This window comes from Cherax quadricarinatus, chromosome 63 (genome assembly GCF_038502225.1).
Source record: "Cherax quadricarinatus isolate ZL_2023a chromosome 63, ASM3850222v1, whole genome shotgun sequence".
NCBI classification, from domain to species: Eukaryota; Metazoa; Arthropoda; class Malacostraca; order Decapoda; family Parastacidae; genus Cherax; species Cherax quadricarinatus.
The window spans coordinates 13,474,637-13,499,133 of NC_091354.1; the positions used below are offsets into that span (position 1 = coordinate 13,474,637).

At 40.6% G+C, this 24,497-nt stretch overlaps 1 protein-coding gene across 1 annotated transcript in view; it reads right to left on the reverse strand.

Moving 5' to 3' along the window:
• Window positions 1-24,497, reverse strand: part of Ehbp1 (Eps15 homology domain containing protein-binding protein 1) — a 488,549-nt gene that overhangs the window by 47,688 nt on the left and 416,364 nt on the right. The window contains exons 11-13 of the mRNA XM_070098683.1: window positions 6,524-6,756; window positions 3,073-3,248; window positions 1,747-1,984 (exon numbers count right to left, since the gene is read on the reverse strand). Coding sequence (XP_069954784.1) covers window positions 1,747-1,984; window positions 3,073-3,248; window positions 6,524-6,756 — 647 coding nt within the window. The remainder of the gene's footprint in view (window positions 1-1,746; window positions 1,985-3,072; window positions 3,249-6,523; window positions 6,757-24,497) is intronic.

A 24,497-nucleotide genomic window follows, 5' to 3' on the forward strand; every position in this document is an offset into this window, starting at 1 on the left:
GAAATTGCCCAATCAACTATTTCAACTATCTAATAGTGATGAGAAACTGGTAACTTGGCCAATTTCACACATATTTCAAAATATGTCAGTTTCAAAAAAAGGGTTCAGAATAAACAATGCATGCATTCCTGGCACTAAAATAACATTTCCTCTATTCAGTAGTTACATTCCCAGGCTTTACACATGAATTCCATTTTGATTTTTTATTCATACAAAAAATAGATTTACTGTTATGCAATAATGTAATAGTAATAATATAAATAATATCAGCACTTTTGTGAATGCATATTAGACCCACCAGTTGGATGTGTATTAGATGAGACATGATTTGTTTACTCTTGAATATCATTAAAAATCAAACATTTCTGCTATTTTGAGCTTAATTTCAAGCTATTTTCAATCCTGAAAGTAATCAAAATCATCTCTGTCTGTAATATGTCTTCCATTCTATCAAATGAGACCAAGAAACTGAGAATATATTCATAAAAACTATACAAAAATGTACAGCGAATTTGCTGTTTTAAACCAAAAACACTGAAGCCATTTTTTTCCTCACGCACTGTGTGGCACAGGATTTTTTTTTTTATATGGTGCACATTTATTACACAGACCCATTCTCTCATATCTATACCCAAATTTACCACTCACAGCATATCTGAGCGAGCTGAGCTCATGGCATATTACTATGGCATTGACAGTGACCTCAAAGTCATAGTACTACAGCACAGTCAGTGAAAGGGTTAAAGACTGCACCTATCCCTTGCTCCCTCTTATTAAAGACTGTACCAATCCCTTGCTGCCTTTTATTAAAGACTGCACCTATCCCTTGCTCCTTCCTATTAAAGACTGCACCTATCATTTGCTCCTTCCTATTAAAGACTGCATCTATTCCCTGCTCCCACTTCAACAAGGTCTCCTACATTAAGCTCTCTCACTTGTACACACAATTTTTTTTTAACATGTTGACTGTCTCCCACCGAGGCAGAGTGACCCAAAAAAGAAACACTTTCACCCTCATTCAACACATTCACCGTCATTCACACTTAATCATTGTTTTTGCAGAGGGACTCAGGTATGACAGTTTAGATGTCACTCCAAACAGCAAATATCCCAAATCTCTCCTTTAAAGTGCAGGTATTGTACTTCCCACCTCCAGGACTCAAGTCTGGCTAACTGGTTTTCCTGAATCCCTTCACAAAATATTATCCTGCTCACACTCCAACAGCTCGTCAAGTCCCAAAAACCATTCATCTCTATTCACTCCTATCTAACATGTTCACACATGTCTGTTGTTATGTCCAACCCCCTTGCACATAAAACCTCTTTTACCCCTCCCTCCATCCTTTCCTAAAATGACACCTACCCCTCCTCTACAGATTTATACACCCTCCAAGTCATCCTATTTTGCTCTGTCCTCTTTAAATGACCAAACCATCTCAATAACCCCTCCTCAGCCCTCTGAATAATACTTTTAATAACTCCACACTTCCTAATTTCCACACTACAAATTTTCTGCATAATATTTGTACCACACATTACCCTTAGACACAACATCTCTACTGCCTCCAGCCTCCTCTTTACTGCAGCATTTACAACCTATGCTTCACACCCATATATGAGTGTTGGTGCCACAATATACTCTCATACATACACACAAAAACATCATGCTTTAACTGACGTAGTCTTAGATCTTTAACACAAAAAAATTAAGAAATTTAATATATGTAAAAACTGTCCAGTAATTACTTTTGAGAACTTTGACTTGATTCCGAGGTCCGTCGTATTCTAGCTTCCACTGTTCTGTTGTCATTTTCATTTTCTCCTGGTGTACTAAGGTGGGAAGAGAGGCGTTGTAAATTACAGTTATCGTCATGAGACCGGAGGTTGAGAATGTCATCATCGCCAGAGTTAGTATCTAGTCTTCCTATGGTGTACGAAGACTCAGCAGCAGTGTCTCCTATTTGTGCTACTTCCAGTTCATGACCTGGTTGGGAAGAGTGACAAGGAAGAAATCAAGGTTCATCCACATCATGGACTATACCAAGAGGTATAGCAACAAGTTCTTAATCCAGATCATGGACTACACCAAGTGGTATAGCAACAAGTTCTTAATCCACATCATGGACCATGCCAAGTGGTATAGCAACAAGTTCTTAATCCACATTATGGACTATGTGAGGGGCTATAGCACAACATACTTTCATCCTTATCCATTATAACTTTAATTGCCAACAAATCATAGTACAGTAGAGCTCCAATTTACAACCTTTAAAGTTATGATGTTTCACACTTGCAACACTGGGTTTTAAAATCATTTAATTACTTATAAACAAGTGGTTTGCACTTCCAACAGTAAGGACTACTTACAAAGCTTAAAATAAGCAAGCAAGAAACCATACCACGGGTGGGGTTTGAACCCACGGTCAGAGAATCTCAAAACTCTAGACCGTCGTGTTAGCCACTGGGTCTAGAGTTTTGAGACTCTGACCGCGGGTTCAAACCCCACCCGTGGTATGGTTTGTTTGCAATCGTGTCATTACAATTTCGTGAGTCAAGCAAGAAACATCCTGTGCAATGAGAAAGACAGGATCAACATTCAAGGTAAAGAAATGTATGTATGTATTGGTAAATATTTTGCTTATAATATTTAATTGTAAAATTAATATGTATGCACCGTGGAAATATTATTTTGTTGCATATACAACTGAAAAAGCAAAAAAAAAATTTGAGGGGAGGAAAATGAACTGATACTGTATTAGATATGAAAAATTTGGACTTTGGAATACATGTATTAATATATTTTACACTTTTTTATGGGAAAACAGGTTCCAACTCAGGGGTGTTGATCCACAGAACACCCTCCAGGTAAGTACCAAACATTCAAATTATAATGAAGTTTGGGGGATGCACTAACGTCATAGGTTGGGGCTCTACTGCTCTGTGAAACCTGGTGTTGATAAACTGATTGAAATTTTAATACTGAAAGCCAGATTCTATGACCGAAAGTATGAAAAATATATGAATTATTACAATAATATGAAGAGATATGAATAAAGTACTCAAGAGGTATACCTGTAAAATGTGCCCTGAGTTGATACAGGTAAGTCATGACAGCTAATTTATCAGGCACTGTGAGTATGACCATGTCTTGTGGCTCAATCAGGCGAGTCACTCCTAATCTCTCGCCAGCTTCAAATGCCTTTTTACAGTTCCCTTTCACATCTTGTGGAGACAGGCTGTCATAGTCTCTGAGGAAACAATGTTACTTTTGCTGGTGCTTAATTCAACACATACACATTTTAAACTTAGTGTTGAGAGGAATAAGATTACCTGATAGAAATATATCATTCATCCTTTACAGACATAGATGCAGTTTATATAATACATATATTAGCATCCAGTAAAAATGTAGGGTAAAATTACTAATGGAAGGTTTATTAGGATCTCAGCTTATATAATATTTCTCAGTCTGCTACATTAAAGAGTGAAAAATATAATGCAATATTTATCCCAGTGTTGTAAAACATAAACACACTGGACCAAATTGACAACAACTGTGACAATACCTTCACTGAGTCTGTATATCTTTACAGCAAGCCATCCTGCTCAGCAAACACTGATATTTAACTGTGACTCAAGACTCTTGGTAAAAAGACTGATAATGTAATGTAAAAAATGAGAGTTTGCTATCATACTTTTTCAATGTTCTTGGTGGCTCCTGCTCTCTGTTTATGTATTAAAACTGTCATTGCATTTACTGGTGTTAATATGATATACTACATAGTTACTTAAAGTATATATACATATATATAAGAACATAAGAAGGAAGGAACACAGCAGCAGGCCTACTGGCTCATGTGAGGCAGGTCCAAGTCATCTCCTGGCTTAAACCAATAACCAACCTAGTCAGGTCTGGTCACATCCACTTAAGGAAGGAGCACGGCATCAGGCCTATTAGCACAAGCTAGTCAGGTTCAACTCTCACTCACCCACACCAACTCATGTATTTATGCAACCTATTTTTAAAACTACACAATGTCTTAGATTCTATGATGGTACTCAGGAGTTTGTTCCACTCATCCACAACTCTGTTACCAAACCAGTGCTTTCCTATATCCTTCCTGAATCTGAATTTTTTCCAACTTAAAACCATTGCTGCGAGTCCTGTCTTGGCTAGATATTTTTAGCGTGTTATTTACATCCCTTTTATTTATTCCTGTTTTCCATTTATACACCTCAACCATATCCCCCCTAATTCTATGCTTTTCTAGAGAGTGTAGATTCAGAGCCCTCAGTCTATCCTCACAGGGAAGATTTCTGATACACGGGGTCAACTTTGTCATCCTCCTTTGTATGTTTTCCAGTGCATTTATATCCATTCTGTAATATGGTGACCAGAACTGTGCAGCATAATCTAAATGAGTCCTAATCAAAGATATATAGAGTTGAAGAACAACCTGAGGACTCCTAGTATTTATGCTCCTTGATATGAAGCCAAGGATTCTGTTCGCTTTATTGCGAAAACTTATGTACTTTTGTCTTGGTTTTAGATTACTGCTAACCAGAGCTCCCAAATCCCTTTTGCAATCAGTAATATTAAGATCTACATTAATGCCACATTAGTTGCACTTGTGTCCTTTTATTTTACATATTGTCGGTAATTCTACCAACATATATACAAGATCTACATTATTCAGTTTATATGTGGCACGATTATTTTTTTGTCCAATGTTTAGAACTTTGCATTTTTCTATATTAAACTGCATCTGCCACTTCTCCGACTACTGCATCAGTCTATTCAAATCTTCCTGGAGTGCTCTAATGTCCTCATTAAAACGAATTAGGTGACCTATTTTTGTGTCATCAGCAAACTTGCTTATGCCGCTATTTATTCATTCATCAATGTCGTTTATGTAAATTGTGAACAACAAAGGGCCCAACACTAACCCTTGTGGAACACCACTCGTGACATGCCCCCACTCTGATTTCTCCCAACTGATGCAAACTCTCTGCTGACTATCTGTCAACTATGCCTCTACCCAGGAAAAAGTTTCTCCTATTCCATGTGCCTTAATTTTCCTCAATAGCCGCTGATGTGGAACTCTATCGAAAGCCTTACTGAAGTCCATATACACAATATTGTATTCATTACCATGATCAACCTCCTCAAATACCTTGGTGGAAAAAGCCAGTAAATTCACAAGACAGGAACACCCCTTAGTAAAACCGTGCCGAGATTCATTAATCAATTTATGCCTTTCAAGATGGCCACGAATTGCCTTGGCAATTATTGATTCCATAAATTTTTCTACCATGGAGGTAAGGCTTACTAGTCTATAGTTCGAAGCTAAGGACCTGTCTCCTGCTTTGTAAATAGGTATTACGTTTGCCATTTTCCACTTGTCTGGCACTATGCCAGTTTGTAGTGATATGCTGAAAAGACTAGCCAAAGGATTGCAAAACTCCTCTTTACATTCCTTTAAAACCCTTGCAAACAGTTCATCAGGGCCTGGAGATTTGTTCATTTTTAATTTCTCATTTGTCTGAGGACCATGTCACTAGTTACCCTAATTGTGCATAGTTTATTATCGTCCTGTTCATTTTTAATTTCTCTATTTGTCTGAGGACCATGTCACTAGTTACCCTAATTTTGCATAGTTTATTATCATCCTGTTCTACATAATTTCTTATTTCTGGAATTTCGCTAGTATCTTCCTGTGTGAAAACTGAGAGGAAATAAGAATTAAAAAGTTTGTGCTACAGTGTTGTTGTTTGGGATGTTTCTAAAACTTGTATTAAAAACTACATAACAATGTAGAATGACTCCATATATCACAAAAAATATGCTTCCCACTGATACTGAAGCATTAATGGGGGAGTACTGAAGGTCATGCAGCACCTGGAAAATGGAAAGCAATCAGATTTGATCCAAGGAAAGGGATAGCAGTTCCAATTATTTTAATCAAGATTACATAACCGACATCTAATGCCTTCCTTGCAGGAGACACTTCCTCATGAAGGTAATACTGAGGTCAGGCCTTAGGCACTCACACGAGGTCAGACCTCAGGTACTCATACAAGGTCAGACCTCAGGTACTCACACAAGGTCAGACCTTAGGTACTAACATGAGGTCAAACCTTGGGTACTCACATAAGGTCTGACCTTGGGTACTCCAAGATCTGACCTTGGATACTCAAATAAGGTCAGACCTTGGGTACTCAAATAGGGTCAGACCTTGGGTACTCAAATAAGGTCAGACATTGGGTACTCACATAAGGTTGGACCTCAGGTACTCACATGAGGTCAGACCTCAGGTACTCACATGAGGTCAGACCTCAGGCACTCACATGAGGTCAGACCTCAGGCACTCACATGAGATCAGACCTCAGGTACTCACATGAAGTCAGACCTCAGGTACTCACATGAGGTCAGACATTGGGTACTCGCATGAGGTTAGACCTTGGGTACTCATATAAGGTCGGATCTCAGGTACTCACATAAGGTCAGACCTCAGGTACTCACATGAGGTCAGGTCTAAAATGGTGGACAACGGCACAGAAGGCGAGGCCATTCCTCCATGAGGTGGTCATGTTGGTGATCTTGACACCCTTGTAGCTGCGTGTTACTGTCTGGCACCATGACAGCAGATCCTGCCCTGGGGTACACCCTCCTCCTCCTATATCTTGACCTTCTGTCTCTCTCCCACCTCCTCCTTCTCCACCTCCTGCATCACCACCTCCTTTAGAAGGCCCCATCTACAAAGAAAAAAGTTAAATGTAAGTTTTAGGCAAGTTTAACTGCATTAATAAATTATTATAATAGATTATTTGTTAAAAAATAACAGTTTCATGAAAATCAGACAGCAAAACACAATTTTTCATTTCAATAACAATGTTTAAATATGATAAACTTTTTGTTATTGTATTTAACTGATACCCTGCAAGACTAAACAATAATAAAGGAGAATATAAACTGTAAATGGTCAATGATCAACAACAGAGGTAGAGAAAATCAAATGCTATAAAGGAGGGCCCTGCATACAGAAGGGCCCCACTTATATGGCAGGTTAGGTTCCAGGCTACCGCCGTAAAACTGAAATCGCCGTAAAGTGGAACACCCTTTTTTTCCACTTCTAAATGTATATAAATACTAGATAACAAGTTTACACTAACATATACAGTGGTCCCTCAATAATCTTCCAGCCTGAAAGTCGTCCATTTCGAAAATAGTCCCGTTATTTCGTCTAAACATTGGCTCGCAAATGGTCCGTTAACTCGCTAATCGTCTTTCATCCTGGACGCGTACTCACGGCTCTGAGCCGCATCGTCCTCCCTTCCCAGCCAGTGTGCCATTGTATACCAGTGAGCGACAGTCCCCTCATGTGTTCATACGAAATATTTCATAATATTCCATTCATTTTAGTGCTTGCAAGTGCTAAATAAGCTACCATGGCTCCAAAGAAAGCTCCTAGTGCCAAGCCTTTGGTAAAGAAGGTGAGAAATACGATTGAATTTAAGAAAAAACATCATTGAACAATATCAAAGTGGCGTACGTGTGGGCGAACTGGCCAGGATGTACATGAATAACAAATCCCGTACAATCATATCTTCCATCATAGCCAAGAAAAAGGAAATCAAGGAAGCTGTTGTTGCAAAGGGGGTAAATATGCTGACAAAAATGAGATCACCAGTACTCAAAGATGTTGAGAAGTTATTATTGGTGTGGATAAACGAGAAACAATTAGCAGGAGATAGTCCTATGACGTCGCTTATTTGTGAAAAGGCTAAGCAGTTGCCTAACAATTTGGTAAAGAAATTGCCTGCAACTAGTGGTGATGCGAGTGAATTTAAGGCCAGCAAAGGCTGGTTTGAGAGATTTAAGAAGCGTACTGGCATACACAGTGTGATAAGGCATGGTGAGGCTGCCAGTTCGGACCAAAAAGCGGCTGAAAAATATGTGCAGGAATTCAAGGAGTACATAGAGGCTGAAGGACTGAAACCTGAACAAGTGTTCAATTGTGACAAAACAGGCCTCTTTTGGAAGAAAATGCCAAAGAGGACCTACATTACTCAGGAAGAAAAGGCACTGCCAGGACACAAGCCTATGAAAGACAGGCTGATGCTCATATTCTGTGCTAATGCTAGTGGGGATTTCAAAGTGAAGCCGTTACTAGTGTACCATTCTGAAAATCCCAGAGTGTTCAAGAAAAACAATGTTATGAAGAGTAAACTGCGAAGAGCTAACCACTGAGGAGCTGCAAGAGCTTCAGCAGGAGGAGCAACAGATTGCAGCTCAGAATCTTGCTGCAGAGGAGGAGGAAGAGAGATGGAAGAAGGTGCCTTCTTCAGAAATTAAGGAGATTTTTGAAATGTTGGGTAGGATGGAAAGATTTATGGAGAAACATCACCCTGAGAAGGATGTTGCAAGCCATATCGGCAACTTGTACAGTGACAGAGTCTTGGCCCAATTTTTTTTGGAAGTTTTAAAGAGATGCCAGAAACAGAGCTCTCTGGACAGTTTTTTTGCGAGACTGGACTCCAGCGACTCTCAAGCTGGTCCTAGTGGCATTAAGAAACAGAGAAGAAAAGTAACTCCAGAAAAGCACTTGGTACCTGAGGTGTTGATGGAAGGGGATTCCCCTTCCAAACAGTAATTCAATCTCTCTCCTCCTCCAGTCTTCCATACACTAAGAAGAATCACCAATAAAGGTAAGTGTTATGCTGTTAATGTTTCATTCATCATGTCCCATTGTATTGTTTATGTACTACATCTATATTTCATTTAAAAAAATTTTTTGTTTTAATACTTCTGGGTGTCAGGAACGGATTAATTGAATTTACATTATTTCTTATGGGGAAAATTGATTCGAAAATCATCTATTTCGATGTAACACCATTTTTAGAAGAAATTTATATAGCACCTTCTTTTTGGTGTTCACATTTTCGCTGGCTTCAAACTGAGCCATTATTCATTGTGTTCCATCCGCTGGTGATAATCACTGGTGGGTGGAACAATGGCTCAATTGAAAGCCAACGAAAACATTGAACACCCAAAACAGGTGTTGTATGTGCAAAGCCCTCCTGTATACTGGAATACATATACAGCCTCTCCTCACTTAGCCCTTTAACTGTCCAAATGTAGATCTACGTTTGCTCGCGTAGCGCTCTGAACATAGATCTACATTTTTTACATTCTTTCTTATGGAGAAAATCAAGGGCGGAGCGCTACACACGCAAACATGGATCTATGCTTGGACAGTTAGAGGGTTAACGATGAAGTCCCGTTCCTAAGACCACATCGGTAAATGAATTCACTGCTAAGTGAAGAGCATACTATAATGGAAGTGGGTTTGTGTCAACTGTCTTTGATATTGTTTTAATGTCACCTTTGCATCATTTATAACATTTCTGGTATATTTTTAAATGTTTATACACTAGTGTACTGTATATTGTAATAAACAGATTAGAAGAAATCAGCTATATTATACATTATTTAAGCATGCATACTGGTGAGAGAGCCCGTCATAAGTCTGAGGTGTCGATAAATGAGTACGTTGCTAAGTGAGGAGAGGCTGTACATATGTACAGAAGATCATATCGATGATCTACTGTACATACATATATACAGTAGATCATTGATTAATATGTGATCAATTATCAGTTTTTTTAACGCTGCTGAAAAATTCCAGCATATTTTCTTTGAAAATGCCATATTTATCATCTACCACAGAGTAAATGTAGGTTGGGGGAAATATGCAATGCTGCAGATTTATTCCCTTCTATCTAACATTAAGCCTGCTTAATGTACAGTGGAACCTCGGTTTTCATATGCCCTAGTCTATATGTAAAACTATAGTTTTGTATAAAATGTATTTTTTGTTAATCCATTCCAGACACCCAAAAATATTAACAAAAAATACATTTTAAAGAGAATAACTATAGTTTTACATACATACTAGGGCATACGAAAACCGAAGTTCCACTGTACTCACTTCTCTGTGCATACATGTCCAATATCATACTTATCCTGTGTTAGTGAGTCAATTTTCAATTTTATCATCATCCCATCTCATCTCAGGAGACTAATCATAGCACTCAAGAGGAATGGGACAGACTGGAAGTACAAAAAAGAAGCATATGCATGAAAGTTTTGGTGTTTTGAAAAAAACCAGACATTACAAAAGCTTAAGGGTGGTGCACATGTGATAGAGATGCCATGAGCCTATGGACTGAATGAGGCATCAATTCATATAATTAGGAAGAAGGCAAAGATATGAGATTGTGCACCGAGTAACCCAGGTTGCGATTGCCTGAAAAGAATGACACATAGGTCACAACAGCTAAATAAGACAGAAAAGTTACTCAGTGGCTTGAGCAGTAAACCAGAAAGGATGAATAATTTTCTCTCATCATCTTAAAAGAAAAAGCAATAAAATACTATAAAGCAGTGTGCAATGAGGAAGGAAGGCCTGAACAAGAGTGCTTCTTGAGTACTGCCTGGTTCCATAAGTTCAAAATGTGTGACTAGATGCATATTAAATTTTCTGGTGAAGGTGGTGGTTCTGACCACATGGCTGCAGAGAATTTCCATGCTGAATTAGAGGAAATTATTTGAGGGTGGTTATGACTCACAGCAAGTGTTTAAGCTGATGAAGTTTTACTGGAAGTAGATGCTAATGAGAACTTACATCAGCAAGCAAGAGAAAATTGAACAGGGATTCAAGGCAGCAAAGGATCACTTCAGCTTGCTACTTTGCAGCAATATGTTAGGTAGTTTTAAGTGTAAACCCACACTTATTTACCACTCCATGACTCCCCATGCTTTGAAAGGTACAGATAAAACCACATTACAAGTTATTTGGAGATCAAACCAGTCAGCATGGATGACACAGTACTTATATTTATTAACTGGTTCAAGCATCATTTCATTCTAGAAATTCCAGTTTACCTATTCAGCAAGAATCTTGCATTCAAAGTTTCCTCTATTCTTGATAATTCCCATACTCACCCAAAATTCTTGGAAGATATGCACCAACATGCAAACATATTTTTACAACCAAACTTAACATCTCTGACATGACCCTGGATGGAAGAGTTATTAATATATTTAACCCTTTCAGGGTTTCGGCCGTACTAGTACAGCTTACGCCCCAGGGTTTTTGACATACTAGTACGCCTAAATTCTAGCACCCTCAAATCTAGTGAAAGCTGGTAGGCCTACATATGAAAGAATGGGTCTATGTGGTCAGTGTGTGCAGTATAAAAAAAAATCCTGCAACACACAGTGCGTAATGAGAAAAAAACCTTTGACCGTGTTTTTGGATTAAAACAGCGACTTTGCATTGTACAGTGGACCCTTGGCATACGATATTAATCCGTTTCTGAGAGCTCATCGTATGCCAAAATTATCGTAAGGCGAATTAATTTTCTCCATAAGAAATAATGGAAATCAAATTAATCCGTGTAAGACACCACAAAGTATGAAATTTTTTTATTTTTTACCACATGAAATATTAATTTTAATACACACACACTGACACTTACTTTCATTGAAGATCTGGTGATGACTGATGGGATGGGAGGAGGGGAGAGTGTGGAAGTTGTTAATGTTTAGAAGGGGGCTCCAGTTCCATTAGGACTTTAGGTAGCACGTCCTTTTCCGGGGTTACTTCCCTTCTTCTTTTAATGCCACTAGGACCAGCTGACCGTGGTGCAGCAACAGCTGACTTTGGTGCAGCAACAGTTGACCATGGTGCAGCAACAGATGACAGTGGTGTAGCAGCAGCTGACTGTGGTGCAACAGCAGCTCACCATGGTGCAGCAACAGCTGACCATGATGCAGCAACAGCTGACTTTGGTGCAGCAGCAGCTGACTGTGGTTCAGCAACAGCTGACTGTGGTGCAGCAACAGATGATGGTGGTGTAGCAGCAGCTCACCGTGGTGCAGCAGCAGCTGACCATGATGCAGCAACAGCTGACTTTGGTGCAATAGCAGCTCACCGTGGTTCAGCAACAGCTGACTGGTGCAGCAACAGATGATGGTGGTGTAGCAGCAGCTCACCGTGGTGCAGTAGCAGCTCACCGTGGTGCAGCAGCAGCTCACCGTGGTGCAGCAGCAGCTCACCGTGGTGCAACAGCAGCTCACCGTGGTTCAGCAACAGCTGACTGGTGCAGCAACAGCTGACTGGTGCAGCAACAGCTGACCGTGGTGCAGCAACAAATGATGGTGTTGTAGCAGCAGCTGACTGTGGTGCAGCAGCAGCTGACCGTGGTGCAGCAACAAATGATGTTGTAGCAGCAGCTGACTGTGGTGCAGCAGCAGCTGACCGTGGTGCAACAGCATCTCACCGTGGTTCAGCAACAGCTGACTGGTACAGCAACAGCTGACCGTGGTGCAGCAACAGTTGACTGTGGTTCAGCAGCAGCTGACTGTGGTGCAGCAACAGCTGATGGTGGTGCAGCAGCAGCTGACTGTGGTGCAGCAACAGCTGACGGTGGTGCAGCAACAGCTGACCGTGGTACGATAGTACGTATTTCCCGCCCTTTTTACATATGATCGCTTAAGAGATGGTATCTCCTGCTATCTGTTTTTCGTTTATCCACACCAATAACAGTCTCTCAACATCTTCGAGTACTTGCGATCTCTGTTTCAAAAACAAACTTGCACCTTTTGCAAGAACAGCTTCCTTGATTGCCATTTTGTTGGCCACAATAGTAGCGATGGTTGATTGGCGTTTGGTATACAACCTGGCCAGCTCCAAGACACGCACTCCACTTTCGTACTTAGCAATTACATGTATCTCTTTCTTCGTTTCCATAGTAATTTTCACCTTTTTTACTGCATGGCTGGCACTAGAAGCTTTCTTGGGGCCCATGGTGACTTATTTTGCAGGTACAAACACTAAAAACGCTGTGATAATATGAAATGTACTAATTGTATGCATGGATGCGACCGCACTGGCTGGCTTGTAAACACTGGCATGCACGGGGCAGCTGAGGACACACGTGGGACGTGTTCCAGACGATTCACGTGTGGCAGGTTTTTAAACGTGTGGCGAGGCAAAATTTTTGCGTTAAAATGTATCGTATGCCGATGCCATCGTATGCTGCGGGTCCACTGTATTTTTGTATGGTATTTATTGTTGTATTCTAATTTTCCTGGTCTCATTTTATAGAATGGAAGACATATTACAGAAATTGAGATGATTTTGACTGGTTTTACAATGAAAAGTACCTTGAAATTGAGCTCTAAGTAGCAGAAATGTTCGATTTTTACCAAAGTTCAAAAGTAAACAAATCATGCCAAGCGTCCAATACACGTCAACTGGTCAGTCTAATATTCTTCCACAAGTGCGCTGATATTATTTATACCATTTCTACACTAACGCAGTAGTCTGCATAACAGTAAATCTTCTATTTTTTGTAAGAATAAAAATTCAAAGTGGAAAGCCAAAGAAATATAAGAGGGGCCTGGGGATGTGACTAACGAACGGAGAACTTGTTATTATAGTGCCAGGAATGTCTTTCTTGCTTATTTTGAACCCTATTTGGAAATTGGCATCTTTTGAAATTTGTGTGAAACTGGCAAAATTGCTAAATTCTGACCACTCTATTGGATAGTTGAAATCGGTAAATGGGTGGTTTCTTGTACTCATTCGATACAAAAAATGGAGTTCTAGCGAAATCGTTATGATTTCTGTCGACTAGTACACTGGAATTGGCCGAAAATAGGGCTCAAAGTGGGCAAAATTGCCGATGCATAAACATCGTCGAGACCGCTAACTTCGCAAGAGCATAATTCCGTAAGTTTTCCATCAAATTTCATACTTATGGTGTCATTATAATCGGAAAAAGATTCTCTATCTTTTCATAAGAAAAAATTTTTTTTTTTAATTTGGCGACCCTGAGAACAAGTCTCGGAGAGGGCCTGGGGACCCTGAAAGGGTTAAATGCAGTCACTCAAAAAATATGATGCAAAAACTTATCAGAGCAACAGATGATGACTCAGGTCTGGGAGTGCTAGACTTCTGGTGTAAATTTAACATCACAGATGTTATCATTTATGTCAAAAGTGCATGGAATCAATATTAAATGGAGGCTGGGGTAAATACTTTCACAGGCATTCCTTCAGTTGAGAACCAAGTCCAGGAAACTGTTCAAGTAACAAGGAGATTACACAGGTGAGAGATTCAAAGATATGCAGAAAGATGTGAATGAGCTCTCAGAAGATAATCAGGAAAAAAAAAAGTCCAAAGGAAATGATGGCAGAGCTCAATGCCCAGATACAAGGGAGGCAGATAACAGACAAAGATGAGGAAGAACCTGCAGAAAAACAGTTAACATTGCAGCATTTACATGAACCATTCCATATTATTGGCAAAGCTGTAAATTTGGTCGGTGAAGAAGACCCTGAGTAATCCAGAAGCACTGATCTGAAACACAATCTAGTGCAGCTGATGATGCTTTACTATTAGCTGTAATGCCAGGTACAACACACAGATTACATAATTATTCAGTACTCTAGTACAACCATCGGAATTAGTGTGAGAGCCTCAGCCATCCACCTTAGCCAACAATCCACAACCATCCACCTCGGCCAACAATCCATAACCTTCCACCTCAACCAATGATCCACAACCATCTATCCCAGCCAATGATCCACAACCTTCCACCTCAGCCAATGATCCACAACCATCCACCTCAGCCACCTCGCTTGCGTTCGAGGAAATACAGATCAAGGACCTTCTCATATTGGTACTTTAGTATCTCACTCATTTCTTGGCTATCATCTATGTCCCCTCCCCCCTAAGAAGGGGCCCAATACTGGATGTTGTTTTTCCCTTAGATTTGGCATAAGAGAAGAAGTATATTTTTTTTTTCAATTTCCTTTATGGATTTTAGTTCTTCCTGTGATTCTTGTCTCCTATAAGATTCCTTCAGCTTAAGTTCGATATTTGCAATTTCATTGACTAGTGCTTCCCTTCGTACTTCAGATATATTGTGCCCACTCAGCAGCTCTGTGACTCTTCACCTTTGTCTGTATAGGGAACGTCTCTCTCTTTCTAGTTTACATCTTCGCTTTTTTTTTCTTATGGAATGTGTCTTGAGCAGATCTCAAGAACCACAGAATTCATTTTTTCAAGGCAGATGTTCGGGTCCGTGTTGTTTAGGATATCTTCCCAGCCTGCTTCATTTAGGACATGGTTTACTTGTTCCCACTGTATGATTTTTTTTTTATTGAAATTGAATTTCGTGAAGAGACCTTCATGACTGCTCACATTTTGCTGGTTCAGAGTCCTGTGCATACATGTCTGTACCTCTATTATGTTGTGATCTGAGTGAATTGTTTTTGATACAGCTATATTATGTATCAGATCATCATTGTTAGTGAAGATGAGGTCCAGTGTATTTTCTAGTCTTGTAGGCTCTACTATTTGCTGGTTTAAGGCAAACTTGTTGCAGAGATTTAATAGTTCGCGTGTGTGTGTGTGTGTGTGTGTGTGTGTGTGTGTGTGTGTGTGTGTGTGTGTGTGTGTGTGTGTGTGTGTGTGTGTGTGTGTGTGTGTGTGTGTGTGTGAATTTTCATCTGAGCTGCCTCCCGGGGTGATCTCTGCTAAAACATTGTTTGCTATACTCCTCCATTTTAGGTGTCCAAGGTTGAAATCTCCTAGTAGTAAGATGTTTGGGGCACGAGTTGGGAGATTTTCCAAACAGCAGTCAATTTTCTCAAGCTGCTCCTGGAATAGCGAGAGATAGTGTTGTGGAGTCGATCATTTGTGAAAAGGCAAGGCACTTACATGCAGATCTCGTAAAGAAAATACCTGGAACGAGTGCTGTTGTTAGTGATTTTCAGGCCAGCAGAGGCTGGTTCAACAGATTCAAGAAGCGTAGTGGCATACACAGTGTTAAGATAAGATAAGATAAGATAAGATAAGATTTCGTTCGGATTTTTAACCCCGGAGGGTTAGCCACCCAGGATAACCCAAGAAAGTCAGTGCGTCATCGAGGACTGTCTAACTTATTTCCATTGGGGTCCTTAATCTTGTCCCCCAGGATGCGACCCACACCAGTCGACTAACACCCAGGTACCTATTTGCTGCTAGGTGAACAGGACAACAGGTGTAAGGAAACGTGTCGAAATGTTTCCACCCGCCGGGAATCGAACCCGGGCCCTCCGTGTGTGAAGCGGGAGCTTTAGCCACCAGGCCACCAGTGAGGCTGCAAGTTCAGACAAACGTACGGCTAAAAAATTCATGCATGAATTCAAGGGGTACATAGAGGCTGAAGAATTCCTCCCCCAACAAGTGTTTAATTGTGACGAAACAGGCCTCTTTTGGAAGAAAATGCCAAAGAGGACCACAAAGGAGGAAAAGGCATTGCCAGGACACAAGCCTATAAAAGACAGGCTAACTCTCTTGTTCTGTGCCAACGCTAGTGGGGACTTCAAAGTGAAGCCTTTACTGGTGTATCACTCTGAAAATCCCAGAGTGTTCAAGAAAAACAATGTTTTCAAGAGTAAACTGTGTGATGTGACTCACGAAATTGTAATGACACGATTGAAAACAAACCATACCATGGGTGGGGTTTGAACCTAGTTGGATGAATCTTACTGGAGCTAGCTGGCCCAGTGGCAAACGTGACGGTCTGGAGTTTTGAGACTCTCTGACCATGGGTTCAAACCCCACCCGTGGTATGGTTTGTGTGATGTGGAAAGCTAATAACACATGCGGTCACAAGGCAAATTTTCAAAGAGTGGGTCCATGATGTGTTTGGCCTGAGTGTGAAAAAAATAACTCCTGGAAAAGAAGTTGTGCTCAAGTGCCTCCTGGTAATGGACAATGCTCCTGCTCATCCTCCAGACTTGGAAGACCAATTGTCTAGGGACTTCAGTTTTATAACACTGAAGTTCTTACCCCCTAACACCACTCCTCTCATCCAGCCCATGGACCAGCAGGTCACTTCTAACTTCAGAAAACTCTACACCAAAGCAATGTTTCAAAGGTGCTTTGAAGTGACCTCGGACATGGAACTGACCCTAAGAGAGTTCTGGAGAGATCACTTCAATATCCTCCATTGCATAAACCTTATAGGTAAGGCTTGGCAGGAAGTGACTTTCAGGACTTTGAACTCTGCTTGGAGAAATTTGTGGCCAGACAGTGTCCAAGAGAAGGATTTTGAAGGGTTTGAGGCTGACTCTGTTGAGCCTCTGCCTGTTGTGGAATCAATAATGTTATTGGGGAAGTCCATGGGGTTGGATGTGAGTGACGAGGATGTGGAAGAGTTGGTGGGGACCACAGGGAAGAGCTAACCACTGAAGAGCTGCAAGACCTTCAACTCAAACAGCAACAGACTGCAGTTGAGGAAATTGCTTAAGGGGAGGAGGTAGAGAGAGGGAAGAAGGTGCCTTCTTCAGTGATTAAGGGCATTTGTGCGAAGTGGAGGGAAGTGCAAAAGTTTTGTGCAAAAATACCACCCTGACCAAGCCGAAACAAGCCATATATGTGACATGTTCAGTGACAGAACCTTGTCCCACTTCAGACAAATCTTAGAGACACCAGAAACAGACCTCTCTGGACAGATATTTTGTGCAACAGGGGTCCAGTGACTCTCAAGCTGGTCCTAGTGCCATTAAACAACAAAGAAGGGAAGTAACCCCAGAGAGGGACTTGTTACCTAAAGTTATTATGGAGGGGGATTCCCCTTCCAAATAATAACCCCAACCCCCTCTCCCTTCCTTGCCTTCTTCCATATGCCAACAAGAGTCTTCAATAAATTTATGTAATGTTTATATTTATTTATATTTATTGATCAGTGGTTTGTGTATGTAAAACTATATTTATTCTTTAAAAAAAAATGAATTTTTGGTGAATATTATTGGGTGTCTGGAATGCATTAATTGTATTTACATTATTTATTATGAGAAAAATTGATTCAGTTATTGGATGTTTTGGTTTTAGAACCACCTTCTGGAATGGATTAAGTTCAAAAACCAGGGTTCCACTGTATATATTATTTTTTTATTATTATTATCACACTGGTCGATTCCCACCAAGGCAGGGTGGCCCGAAAAAGAAAAACTTTCACCATCATTAACTCCATCACTGTCTTGCCAGAAGGGTGCTTTACACTACAGTTTTTAAACTGCAACATTAACACCCCTCCTTCAGAGTGCAGGCACTGTACTTCCCATCTCCAGGACTCAAGTCCAGCCTGCCGGTTTCCCTGAACCCCTTCATAAATGTTACTTTGCTCACACTCCAACAGCAAGTCAAATATTAAAAACCATTTGTCTCCATTCACTTCTATCAAACACGCTCACGCATGCCTGCTGGAAGTCCAAGCCCCTCGCACACAAAACCTCCTTTACCCCCTCCCTCCAACCTTTCCTAGGCCGACCCCTACCCCGCCTTCCTTCCACTACAGACAGATACACTCTTGAAGTCATTCTGTTTCGCTCCATTCTCTCTACATGTCCGAACCACCTCAACAACCCTTCCTCAGCCCTCTGGACAACAGTTTTGGTAATCTCGCACCTCCTCCTAACTTCCAAACTACAAATTCTCTGCATTATATTCACACCACACATTGGCCTCAGACATGACATCTCCACTGCCTCCAGCCTTCTCCTCGCTGCAACATTCATCATCCATGCTTCACACCCATATAAGAGCATTGGTAAAACTATACTCTCATACATTCCCCTCTTTGCCTCCAAGGACAAAGTTCTTTGCCTCCACAGACTCCTAGTGCACCACTCACCCTTTTCCCCTCATCAATTCTATGATTCACCTCATCTTTCATAGACCCATCTGCTGACACGTCCACTCCCAAATATCTGAATATATTCACCTCCTCCATACTCTCTCCCTCCAATCTGATATCCAATCTTTCATCACCTAATCTTTTTGCTATCCTCATAACCTTACTCTTTCCTGTATTCACTTTTAATTTTTTCTTCTTTTGCACACCCTACCAAATTCATCCACCAATCTCTGAAACTTCTCTTCAGAATCTCCCAAGAGCACAGTGTCATCAGCAAAGAGCAACTGTGACAACTCCCACTTTGTGTGATTCTTTATCTTTTAACTCCACGCCTCTTGCTAAGACCCTTGCATTTACTTCTCTTACAACCCCATCTATAAATATATTAAACAACCACGGTGACATCACACATCCTTGTCTAAGGCCTACTTTTACTGGGAAATAATTTCCCTCTTTCCTACATACTCTAACTTGAGCCTCACTATCCTCATAAAAACTCTTCACTGCTTTCAGTAACCTACCTCCTACACCATACACCTGCAACATCTGCCACATTGCCCCCCTATCCACCCTGTCATATGCCTTTTCCAAATCCATAAATGCCACAACAAAGACCTCTTTAGCCTTATCTAAATACTGTTCACTTATATGTTTCACTGTAAACACCTGGTCCACACACCCCTACCTTTCCTAAAGCCTCCTTGTTCATCTGCTATCCTATTCTCCGTCTTACTCTTAATTCTTTCAATAATAACTCTACCATATACTTTACCAGGTATGCTCAACAGACTTATCCCCCTATAATTTTTGCACTCTCTTTTGTCCCCTTTGCCTTTATACAAAGGAACTATGCATGCTCTCTGCCAATCCCTAGGTACCTTACCCTCTTCCATACATTTATTAAATAATTGCACCAACCACTCCAAAACTATATCCCCACCTGCTTTTAACATTTCTATCTTTATCCCATCAATCTCGGCTGCCTTACCCCCTTTCATTTTACCTACTGCCTCACGAACTTCCCCCACACTCACAACTGGCTCTTCCTCACTCCTACAAGATGTTATTTCTCCTTGCCCTATACACGAAATCACAGCTTCCCTATCTTCATCAACATTTAACAATTCCTCAAAATATTCCCTCCATCTTCCCAATACCTCTAACTCTCCATTTAATAACTCTCCTCTCCTATTTTTAACTGACAAATCCATTTGTTCTCTAGGCTTCCTTAACTTGTTAATCTCACTCCAAAACTTTTTCTTATTTTCAACAAAATTTGTTGATAACATCTCACCCACTCTCTCAATTGCTCTCTTTTTACATTGCTTCACCACTCTCTTAACCTCTCTCTTTTTCTCCATATACTCTTCCCTCCTTGCATCACTTCTACTTTGTAAAAACTTCTCATATGCTAAGTTTTTCTCCCTTACTACTCTCTTTACATCATCATTCCACCAATCACTCCTCTTCCCTCCCGCACCCACTTTCCTGTAACCACAAACTTCTGCTGAACACTCCAACACTACATTTTCAAACCTACCCCATACCTCTTCGACCCCATTGCCTATGCTCTCATTAGCCCATCTATCCTCCAATAGCTGTTTATATCTTACCCTAACTGCCTCCTCTTTTAGTTTATAAACCTTCACCTCTCTCTTCCCTGATGCTTCTATTCTCCTTGTATCCCATCTACCTTTTACTCTCAGTGTAGCTACAACTAGAAAGTGATCTGATATATCTGTGGCCCCTCTATAAACATGTATACATCCTGAAGTCTACTCAACAGTCTTTTATCTACCAATACATAATCCAACAAACTACTGTCATTTCGCCCTACATCATATCTTGTATACTTATTTATCCTCTTTTTCTTAAAATATGTATTACTTCTAAGTAAACCCCTTTCTATACAAAGTTCAATCAAAGGGCTCCCATTATCATTTACACCTATCACCCCAAACTTACCTACCACACCCTCTCTAAAAGTTTCTCCTACTTTAGCATTCAGATCCCCTACCACAATTACACTCTCACTTGGTTCAAAGGCTCCTATACATTCATTTAACATCTCCCAAAATCTCTCTCTCTCTACATTCCTCTCTTCTCCAGGTGCATACACACTTATTATGACCCACTTTTCGCATCCAACCTTTACTTTAATCCACATAATTCTTGAATTTACACATTCATATTCTCTTTTCTCCTTCCATAACTGATCCTTCAACATTACTGCTACCCCTTCCTTTGCTCTAACTCTCTCAGATACTCCAGATTTAATCCCATTTATTTCCCCCCACCGAAACTCCCTTACCCCCTTCAGCTTTGTTTAGCTTAGGGCCAGGACATCCAACTTCTTTTCATTCATAACATATATATACAGTGGACCCCCGCATAACGATTACCTCCGAATGCGACCAATTATGTAAGTGTATTTATGTAAGTGCGTTTGTACGTGTATGTTTGGGGGTCTGAAATGGACTAATCTAATTCACAATATTCCTTATGGGAACAAATTCGGTCAGTACTGGCACCTGAACATACTTCTGGAGTGAAAAAATATCGTTAACCGGGGGTCCACTGTATATATATATATATATATAAATATATATATATTATATAATATATTATATATATATATATATATATATATATATATTATAATATATATTATATATATATATTTATATATATATATATATTTCTTCAACACACCGGCAGTATCCCACCGAGGCGGGGTGGCCCAAAAAGAAAAACGAAAGTTTCTCCTTTTATATTTAGTAATATATACAGGAGAAGGGGTTACTAGCCCCTTGCTCCCAGCATTTTAGTTGCCTCTTACAACACGCATGGCTTACGGAGGAAGAATTTTGTTCCACTTCCCCATGGAGATAAGAGGAAATAAACAAGAACAAGAACTAGAAAGAAAATAGAAGAAAACCCAGAGAGGTGTGTATATATATGCTTGTACATGTATGTGTAGTGTGACCTAAGTGTAAGTAGAAGTAGCAAGACATACCTGAAATCTTGCAAGTCTATGAGACAGAAAAAAGACACCTGCAATCCTACCATCATGTAAAACAATTACAGGTTTCCGTTTTACACTCACTTGGCAGAACGGTAGTACCTCCCTGGGTGGTTGCTGTCTACCAACCTACTACCTATTATATATATATATATATATATATATATATATATATATATATATATATATATTTACATACACAGTGGTCCCTTGCTTTTCGTAGTTCTCGGCAATCGTAAATTTCGCCAATCATAGGGGTATTTTCGTATAAACATGGTTACCTGGAGGTTATTCCGGGGATCAACGCCCCCGCGGCCCGGTCCATGACCAGGCCGCTTTTCATAGGTTGACTCGCAAATAGTAGTTCGTCCGGGACGCGTACGCACGGTGTGAGCTGGGGAGGCCTCCCTACCCAGCCAGTCTGGCATTGTTTACCAGTGAGTGAAGGTCCCCTCAAGTGCTCCTACGAAATATTTCATAATATTCCACACATTTTAGTGCTTGCAAGTACTAAATAAGCTACCATGGCTCCAAAGAAAGCTCCTAGTGCCAAGCCTGTGGTAAAGGTGAGAAATACGTACAGTGACAAAGTCTTGGGCCATTTTAGGGAAGTGTTAAAGAGATGCCAGAAACAGAGCTCTCTCCACAGTTACTTTGTGAGACAGGACTAGAGTGACTCTAAAGGTGGTCCTAGTGGCATTAAGAAACAGAGAAGAGAAGCAACCCCAGAGAAGCAATTTATACCTGAGGTGTTGCTGGAAGGAAATTCCCCTTCCAAACTGTAAACAATCCAATCTCTCTCCTCCTCCAGTCTCCCATACACTAAGAAGAATCTCCAATAAAGGTAAGTATTATGCTGTTAATGTTTCATTCATCATTTCCCATTGTATTGTTTATGTACTACATGTATAATTCATGTAAAAAAATTTTTTGTTTTAATACTTCTGGGTGTCAGGAATGGATTAATTGTATTTACATTATTTCATATGGGGAAAATTGATTCGCAAATCGTAAATTTCGTTTATAGTAGCTCCTCCAGGAACGGATTAATTACGAAAAACGAGGGACCACTGTATATATATATATATATATATATATATATATATATATATATATATATATATATATATATATATATATATATATATATATATTGGCAGTTTGGAGGGATATGTTGTGTATCTTTATACGTATATGCTTCTAAACTGTTGTATTCTGAGCACCTCTGGAAAAGCGGTGATAATGTGTGAGTGTGGTGAAAGTGTTGAATGATGATGAATGTATTTTCTTTTTGGGGATTTTCTTTTTGGGTCACCCTGCCTCGGTGGGAGACGGCCGACTTGTTGAAAAATATATATATATATATATATATATATATATATATATATATATATATATATATTATATATATACAGTGGACCCCCGCATAACGGACGCCTTGCATAGCGGACAATCCGCATAGCGGACGCTTTTATCGCTAAAATTTTGCCCCGCATAGCGCCCAAAAACCCGCTCAGCGGCCTTCGTCCGAGACGCGTCCAATGTGCGGCCTGAGCCACGCTCACATGTTCCGCGGGTGGCATTGTTTACCAGCCAGCCTCCGCGGTAACATCCAAGCATACAATCGGAACATTTTGTATTATTACAGTGTTTTTGGTGATTTTTTTCTGGAAAATAAGTGACCATGGGCCCCAAGAAAGCTTCTAGTGCCAACCCTACAGCAATAAGGGTGAGAATTACTATGGAGATGAAGAAAAAGATCATTGATAAGTATGAAAGTGGAGTGCGTGTCTCCGAGCTGGCCAGGTTGTATAATAAACCCCAATCAACCATCGCTACTATTGGTGGTACAGCTGCTGCTGCTGCTGTATCACCGTCAGCTGCTGCTGCACTGTCAGCTGCTGCTGCTGTACCACCGTCAGCTGCTCCTGCTGCTGTAGTACCGTCTGCTGCTGCTGTAGCATCGTCTGTTGCTGCTGTACCACCGTCAGCTGCTGCTGCTGCTGTAGCATCGTCTGCTGCTGCTGCTGCTGTAGCATCGTCTGCTGCTGCTGTAGCATCGTCTGTTGCTGCTGTAGCATCGTCTGTTGCTGCTGTACCACCGTCAGCTGCTGCTGCTGCTGTAGCATCGTCTGCTGCTGCTGCTGCTGTAGCATCGTCTGCTGCTGCTGTAACATCGTCAGTTGCTGCTGTAGCATCGTCTGCTGCTGCTGTAGCATCGTCTGTTGCTGCTGTAGCATCGTCTGTTGCTGCTGCTGCTGCTGTAGCACCGTTGTTGGTGTGGCTTATTGAGAATACCAAGAAACAATTAACCCCAGAGGATTTGCCACCCAGGATAGCCCAAAAAAGTCAGTGTCATCGAAGACTGTCTAACTTATTTCCATTGGGGTCCTTAATCTTGTCTCCCAGGATGCAACCCACACCAGTCGACTAACACCCAGGTGAACAGGGAAAATGCCTGGAACTAGTGCTCATATTGGTGAATTTAGAGCCAGCAAAGGTTGGTTTGAGAGATTTAAGAATCGTAGTGACATACACAGTGTGATAAGGCCTGTTCTGGAAGAAAATGCCAAACAGGACCTACAGTACTCAGGAGGAAAAGGCACTCCCAGGACACAGTGTCTCATCAGTCATTGCTGCATCTTCAATAAAGGTAAGTGTCATTTATTCTTCATTTAGTAGAGTAGTACATGCACAATATATATTGTGCATG